At 45.0% G+C, this 8164-nt stretch overlaps 1 protein-coding gene across 50 annotated transcripts in view; it reads left to right on the top strand.

Moving 5' to 3' along the window:
- The first annotated feature begins 2737 nt into the window (after nucleotides 1–2737).
- The window catches only part of SLMAP (sarcolemma associated protein), a 144767-nt gene continuing 139340 nt past the window's right edge, over nucleotides 2738–8164 (top strand). For all 50 annotated transcript variants that reach the window (XM_055079709.1, XM_055079702.1, XM_055079703.1 and 47 more), the window contains exon 1: nucleotides 2738–2954. In XM_055079709.1, the coding sequence (XP_054935684.1) occupies nucleotides 2757–2954 (198 nt within the window). In that variant the 5' untranslated portion in view covers nucleotides 2738–2756. The remainder of the gene's footprint in view (nucleotides 2955–8164) is intronic.

The raw sequence follows: 8164 nt of genomic DNA, 5'->3' as shown, positions 1-8164 counted from the left end.
TATATTAAAACTTTTCAACATATCCTTATTTTTCTCCAGAATCAAGTACTTGGAAAGAAAGAAAAAAAAAAAAGTACCTGGAACATGGTAATAATTCAATACATATCTGCTGAAATAGTGAAGAGTGTTAGAAAAGTATACAAGGTCCTTATAATCTAACACATATTCTCTCCAGACTCACTTTGTGCCACTCCTACTTTATCCTGTAATAATGAGTAACAGTATGTAATTTTCAATCATGTATCAAATATTTATTGAGTTACTATTATGTGCCAGACACATGGGTCCACCATTTCAAATAGCCTTATTCTTTTTCTTGCTAAACCTTCTTCCTGGAAACTTCTGAAGCCATTCATCAAATACCATATTCATTGTCGTTTTCCTACCAGCCTTGTTCCAGTTCAGTTACCTCCTGTAGAAGGCCATCTCTGACCCCTTTAGCACCCAGTGCTTGTTTCCATCTTAGCCTTGATTACATCAAAGTGAAGTTATCTCTGTTTGTCACCTTCCTCTCCCCATCCCTATCTCACAATACTCAGGTGTACTCGAAGCCACCACTGATTCTAAATGAGTAAGACTCACTCCCACTGTCTTTTCTTGAAATTTTCGTTTAGATTTTGCAAAATCTTTCCTTCTTGGGACTAATGACTCCTCATCTACCTTAATATTTTGAGTGGAAGCAGTCCCCCTTTCTTCATATTAGAAATTGTTCGACCACTCTCTGGAAGCAACGTGATGTTAAACTCTATGAAGTCACACTCATTCTGGGGTTGAATCTGAGTTAGGAGCCGTGGGGTACAAGACAGGCCCAGTGAGAAGGTTGTTTGAAATGGAATGCGGGGACTAAGAAAGAGTGTTCCTCCGGACAGGATAACACAGTGAAGACTTCAGCAAGGGGAGGATAGACCTTGTTTTAGATGCACAAATCCCAAGACTTGTGGGAATTTAGTTGTTCACACCTAAGGCGGCCGTGGGGGACTGTGCTGCCCACAGCTAAGATGGATGCTAATAACCTCTCCTTTGGATGGGGTTGTTCGCCTTGCTCAGTGGTATTTTCAACGACGACTATAGTGAATAAAATTTAGTAAAAGTACGCGCCTTTTACCACGACGCTAAAGTAGGAATTTGGCAAGTTATGTTTAGAAAACCTTCAACAGGTCAAATTTTTTTCCTGCCCTTAACCAACACGGTACAGGTTGTCCGACGGTGCTGAAGCGTCTAACCCTTAACTAAGATGGCGTTCGGAGGCTTGTTAAAAATTAGCTTGCCCTCTTTTTCTGCCCTTGTCCATCATGGCTTCCGAGGCATCGATCACGTGACTTCCGGACTACGGCGCGGGAGAGAGGGTAGGAGGGCCCTTGAAGGGTGCGCGTTCCCGTGGCGGTGCACCGGGTAGGTTTCAGTCAGAGTCACTATGGCGGCTGGCGTTGGCAAGGTAAGCTGAGGCGGCGGCGGCGGCGGCAAGGGAAGCTGGACCCGTCGTAGCGTCCGGGCGCCCAATCCCCGCAGCCCGTCCGCAGAGAGGTCGGCTGAGGTCGTGGCCAGTCGCGGGGGCTGGCTGGGGTGGGTTGACAGGGGCGAAGGCTGAGGCGGGCGGGCACCGGCGGCTGACGGCCGTTTGTTTTCATGTTTGCCCCACCAGGTCGGAAAGTTTTCTGCCTCGTCGGGCACAGCCTGAGGGTTTCCCACCGGCCGCGAGTGGTGGAGGCTGCGGCGGACCCAGCCCGGGGCCTCCAGGCCTCTCCCCCAACCTCTGGGCCGGCCTCCCTCCCCCACCTCCTCGTCAGCCCGGAGCTTCGGCTGCCGCCCCTGAGATGCGACCCTCGCGGGGGCGACCCTAAAAGGAGGCGGCCGGTGTGCTGAGCAGCAGCCAGGAGCCCAGGTGTTCAGGGACCAACTTCCTGCGGGTCGAGACCCCGGAGCCTCCCCCGGGTCGCGCCTTGCTCGGTCCGCACCCGCCTGCGGAGCCGGATCCCCGCCCTGGTCGCGGGGACGCCCGCCAGGTGCCCCGGAGTGCGCCTCGGCCGCTGCCCGCGCCCCCGCCGGTCCCCGCTCCTCGTGCCAAGGACCTCAGCCACCGCCGCCTCGGCCCACGGCGGTCCGGGGACCCCGTGCCACCTCCCGGCCGGCCTCCGCGCAGCAGGGGCAATGCAGACTGTCCCGCTGGCCGTCTACACCCCTTAGCCGCCCCCATCGCCTCTCGTCCCTCTACTCCCGAGGCCCTCGAGGACGGGCGGTGGCTGCCCAGAGGTGCTCAGCTACACCACCTTTCTTCCGCCCGAAAGGACCTTTCTGGCCGCACCGACCCTTTCTTCATGCTGCAGTGCTGCAACATTTCCGCCACCGAGGGGGGAAAGCGGCCGCGATCCCAAACAAAACACAAGAACTGGTGTGTGACTCATCTGGTTGTATACCTCCAGTCCCCAAACTGTCTTCCAGGAGTTTTCTTGGCCGAAGCTGTCCAATGTTTGAGCCTTTTCTTCCCAGGGAAGAAGATGGACTGAAAGCTGCCAGTTGGAGACTTTTTGTGATCAGGGCCCTGCTGGATTTTAAAGGAGGTGATGGGGCTTGCGCTGGCTTGTCTTCCCACCCCAGTGAAGAGTTTTTGATGTTCACTGGTTATGCTTAGACAATGTGCAGTTTGCTTTAATTTAAAATTTGGGGGGGGATAGGGGTATAGGCTTGTGAAGGGCAGTCCGGATCCGGTGGAACTCCTCTTTGTCCCTGGTAGGAGAGACACCCCAAGTCTGTCCTCGATGCCGTCAGCCTTGGCCATCTTCACTTGTCGCCCGAACTCACACCCGTTTCAGGAGCGTCATGTCTACCTGGACGAGCCTATTAAAATCGGCCGCTCGGTGGCCCGCTGTCGACCAGCGCAGAATAATGCTACCTTTGATTGCAAAGTGCTGTCAAGGAACCATGCTCTCGTCTGGTTTGATCACAAGACGGGCAAGGTAATGTCACTACGTTGTCTAACAGTTGTTGCTTTTCGTTTCCCTTTGCCCCTTCTGCATAATGAATGTGGGATCCCAGGGCTTGCACCCAGAGGAGACTTTCAGCAAGGCCATGAAACCAACTTTTTGTGTGTCTGGTTCTAGTGGAAATTTGATTGAGGTGGTTGAATGGAAAACAGAGAAGGTATTGTTAATTAAATGCCTCGAGAGGGCGATGGCATCTTGATAACGTGGTCATTCCCAGTGAAATCCCAAACCCTAATTCATTTTAGAAAACTAGATAGCGAAACTTGGCTTCTTGCTTTCAGTCTTTTTAGAAAGGTGAATTTGCAGTTCAGTGCTTGATGAAGCAAGCAGCAGTTCCCAAAGCAATGCAGGGAATCTGCGGCCAGTATTACTCTGGGGCTCAAATGACTCAGTGGTGAGATATAGTTAACACAGTAGCTTTTAGTTGAGTTCAGATCGGGGCTTTTCTAGCAAGGGCAGTGTTTGTGTAAATTTATTTTGGAAGATTTGATACATATTTACCTAGGAAGGGATAATTTGCAATTATCAAAGACGATTAAGCATGAACAACTAACTTTACGATTTCAGAGTTTTGTTTGCAGTTTGGGTGAATGTATACCAGTTGCTTTTGAAAATCACTTTTTGATGTTCCCTTCAGCACTTAATAAAAACACTTAATGCATACTTACAGAGGTGATATTTTAAAATCAGTGTTAAAAATTAATTTATTTTCTGAAATTATATCCAACTCTATCAGTTATTGCATTACCTGGATGTGATAGCTTGAATTTAGCACTCTTCGTTATAAGTGACTGACTATTTTAGCATTTTTATGTTGGCATCCTAATTAACTATACATGTGGTTGCTTATATCTTAAGAATACAAGAAAAAAATTGAGTAAGACCCTTTCAGTTTTTAAAACTATCTACGTGTGAGGAGAATATACTAAAGAGCTCATGTTTGTGCTTAAAACTCAAGTTTTAGTTAAGCTACTGAATTAGTTCCAACTTAGAGTAAGTTATGTAAGACTAATAAGAATATCTCCGGTTTCACCTCCTGACTTTTTGGTCCCTTTTTCTGAGTTAAATGATTAAGTGTTTTTTAAAAGAAGAATTTAAGTCTTTTAGAAGAGTACTGTTTTGAAATGAAAGAAACCTGAGCCTCAAAAGGAAGAGAGAAAGCGTTACTTCTGAATTAAGGAATTATTATATAAATTATTTTTCAAAGAAAGGAGGAAAAGATTGCCCAAGTTCTGTGTGCTTGCGTAATATCTATATCCTACTCTGTATGTAGGATAAAAACTAAAAAGTATGTTAATTTTTCTGTATAACACCAGATGCTCATTTATTTACCTGTGGAACAGATCTTTTTTTCTCCGTGGAAAGTAAAGTTTGGGTGCCTGAAAGACCTCATAGGTTACCTATAGTAATTTAAAGAACTCATCTTTCCAGCAGTCAAATTCAAACATAGATAGTTGCCTTAATCAGCTTTTACATTTTTGTCCTTTTATGTCCCTGGGCAACAGTTAAGGTGAACCTTAATCAGGTAATAGGTTCCTTAAAGTACATTGCAAATGTACCTTCTTTGATTTATTTTGAGATGACTAAGGATAGATCAATAGTGAGTGTTTATTGTATAAATTTAAATATGTTAAAATTTTGAATGAAATTTGTTATTAGAAAACCTTGTCTTTAAAGGATACGCAACTTATTTCTACCGTTTGAACTTTTTTTTCTTTCTAAAACATACTCAGGATGTGAGGCCTTTACTTTAGGGGTAGATATAACTATTGATTATTTTACCACCTACCACTTAATCTAGTTAAAACAAATAACCTGTCAGATCTTGCCATGTGATCAATTTGTTTTAAGAATTAACTATTTAAAGTTTAGGCTTGAACAGACAATAGGTTTTTTTTTTTCTTTTTGCGGTACGCGGGCCTCTCACTGTTGTGGCCTCTCCCGTTACAGAGCACAGGCTCTGGACGCGCAGGCTTAGCGGCCATGGCTCACGGGCCCAGCCGCTGCGCGGCATGTGGGATCTTCCCCGACCGGGGCACAAACCCATGTCCCCTGCATTGACAGGCGGACTCTCAACCACTGCGCCACCAGGGAAGCCCTTTTTAATCGTTTAATTTGTTCTCAGCAGGAGAAATAAGGAAAAGTACACCTACTCAGTCTTTCCTGAAGCATAAGTCCCTCTACTATTATTTAAAAAAATTTTTTTTCTATCTATCTATCTGTTTATTTTTGGCTGCGTTGGGTCTTCGTTGCTGCACGCGGGCTTTCTCTAGTTGCGGCGAGCAGGGGCTACTTTTCGTTGCAGCGCGCAGGCTTCTCATTGCAGTGGCTTCTGTTGCAGAGCGCGGGCTCCAGGCACGTGGGCCTCAGTAGTTGTGGCACGAGGGCTCAGTAGTTGTGGCTCATGGGCTCTAGAGCACAGGCTTAGTAGTTGTGGCACTCGGGCTTAGTTGCTCAGCGGCATGTGGGATCTTCCCTGACCAGGGCTCGAACCCTTGTCCCCTGCATTGGCAGGCCGATTCCTAACCACTGTGCCACCAGGGAAGCCCCAGACAGTAGGTTTTGATTGAGCGTCTGTTATGTGCCAGATAGCGTGAGGTACACAGTTACAAAGAAAACCCACAATTAGATCAAATATCATTTATTGTTTTCTCTGTAATAAATTTCCAGTATGAGGATTTGTTACAATTTTATCATAACAAAAGTCCCTAGGGCCTAATATATATTCCCAGCAAATTTCTTTGTACAACACTAGAATCCCCTCCTTCTTTAAGCATTGCCTCAGGCAAGTTCTTTTTGTTTGTTTTTTTTCCTCAAACGTCTTTAAATTTCAGTTTTCTCTTCTGGGGATAATAATAGTACCTACTGTTGTTTCCAGCATTGAGATAATCATGTAAATCACTTAGCACCCTGTTCCTGGCCCTTAATAAGGGCTCAGTCCTTAGAGAAGAGGGTGTTTGGGGTCAAGGGAAGAGGGAACCATCTAGACAGGTCTTTGCAATTTGCTGTAGTGCTGTGGAATCTCAGGAAGGTAATGAGACATTTTTTTCTTTCATGTGATGGCATATGTGGAAGTAATTTTTAAAATTGAAACATGTGAAGAACTTTGTCCAAATTGGCACCTTACCTGGGAAGTGGAAAATTGGGGTAATATGCCCTTTGGTTGACTTTCAATTTGAGAGTGTTGCGTTTTGCATTCATCATTATGGGAGAACTGTTAAAAGCTGGAAGAAATAATAAACACTTAAAACTTTCTGATTAAAGTAATACATTTTTATTATAGGAAATTTGAAGAGTGTAGGCAGATGGAAATCTAGGTGACTTTTTTTTTTTTTTTTTGCGGTACGCGGGCCTCTCACTGTTGTGGCCTCTCCCGTTGCGGAGCACAGGCTCCGGACGCGCAGGCTCAGCGGCCATGGCTCACGGGCCCAGCCGCTCCGCGGCACGTGGGATCTTCCCGGACAGGGTCACGAACCTGCGTCCCCTGCATCGGCAGGCGGACTCTCAACCACTGCGCCACAAGGGAAGCCCTAGGTGACATTTTTTAATGCTAAGTTCATGGAATGTGTTATGGTACTTAAAACCTGCATGCTGGAGGGTGACAGGTTTGCCACAGAGTGGAATTTAATAAGCTTCCCCAAATCATCTACTCAGGGATGTAGCAGTTGGATATTGCCCTGCTTGGATTCTGGCCCTGTGTATCATCCTTCACTCCTTTTTGGAGGTCAGACTCTTCAAATTAGATGGCAGATTATAGGATGGTCATTAACCCTTCTATTGACTCAAGGTACCACTGAACAAGCAAATCTACCCATATGGTGGTTACATAGAAGAGACAGTAAGTGGACTGCCTCCTGATTTGGATGGCCCTATTTGATATGAGGCTTTGTGGACCAGCGATAGTCTAGTGGTCGACACAGTAGTTTATTTCCAGTCTCACTGTAGTTTACCTAGTAGTAAGTAGTAGTAGTAGTTGTCTACTTCCAGGTTCACTTTTTTACTTAAATTCAACACATATTTTTGGGCACCTGTTCTATCATGATCTGTTTCAGTGGAGAGCATAGTGGTGGGTGGGGGCATGGGGGGAAAATGATGAGAATTGGTAAGAAATTGTTACTCCTTTTTAGGGGCTTATATTTGGATAGAGAGGGTGACTAAACACCTTGAGAACAGTTGATTTGAGATAAGACAGTATTATATAAGTTCAGATGGCAAAAGAGTGATGGTGTTTGAATTAGACTTCGAAATAAGAGTGGACAGGTACAGGTTAAGAAAATGTGCTTTTATGGGTTGTGTTTGTGTGTGAGGGGATGAGGGTGGAATAAAACAGACAAAAGCAAGTTATTTTGAATGATTTTGGCATCTTCCAAACACTGAGGAAACTGATTTTGTTGGATAGAAGGTCTTGGAGAGTAGCTATGGGTGAACATTCGTCGTGTGTGGTGTTTTCATGTTTGTGCCTTGTTTTTGGAATTAGTTTTCAGACCTTGGAGGAGAGGATCTCTGCCTTATGTGTCTGTTTCCTATTATTTCTTGTTACGTAGATGTTGAGTAACTGAAGCTGAGTAGATAGCCTGGTGCCAGGTTGTGGAATGCCTTTGTTGCCAAACTAAGGGCATGGACCCATGGGTTAATGGAAGGCCCAGGAGAGTTCCGTGCCGAGCATTGACATACCAAAACCATTATTTAAGAGTGATAAAACGTCCACATGTAGAGAGGCCTGGAGCAAGTAAAAGTGGGTACCTGTTAGCTTAACTAAACTTATGGTGTACTATGTACCATGCCCTGTTCTAAATGCTTTACATGTTAACTTATTTAATACTTAAATATCTATTTAAGATAGGTGCTTATTTTTCCCATATTAATATATGAGGAAATTAAGGCACAGAGTGATTAGATTAGGTTAACTTGCCCAAGTTCATATAGCTAATAAATGGTAGAGATGGGATTTGAACTGAGGTTTTCTGACTCTTGAATCCAAGCTCTTAACCACTTTGCCATTCCAAGGCTTTGTAAAAGTTTAGATATGATGTCATGTTGTAGGGGCATGGGCCAGGTTCATAGTAGGAAAGAAAATGACTAAATGCCAGAAAATGAAAAAAGACAAATGTGTTAACTTGTCTGTTAGGACTTCAGCAAAGAGAGAAGGTCTGTATGGACTGGAGATTTTAGGAACGTTTTCA

The sequence above is a fragment of the Physeter macrocephalus genome, chromosome 18 (genome assembly GCF_002837175.3).
Source record: "Physeter macrocephalus isolate SW-GA chromosome 18, ASM283717v5, whole genome shotgun sequence".
NCBI classification, from domain to species: domain Eukaryota; kingdom Metazoa; phylum Chordata; class Mammalia; order Artiodactyla; family Physeteridae; genus Physeter; species Physeter macrocephalus.
This window is presented reverse-complemented; position numbering and strand designations above follow the sequence as displayed.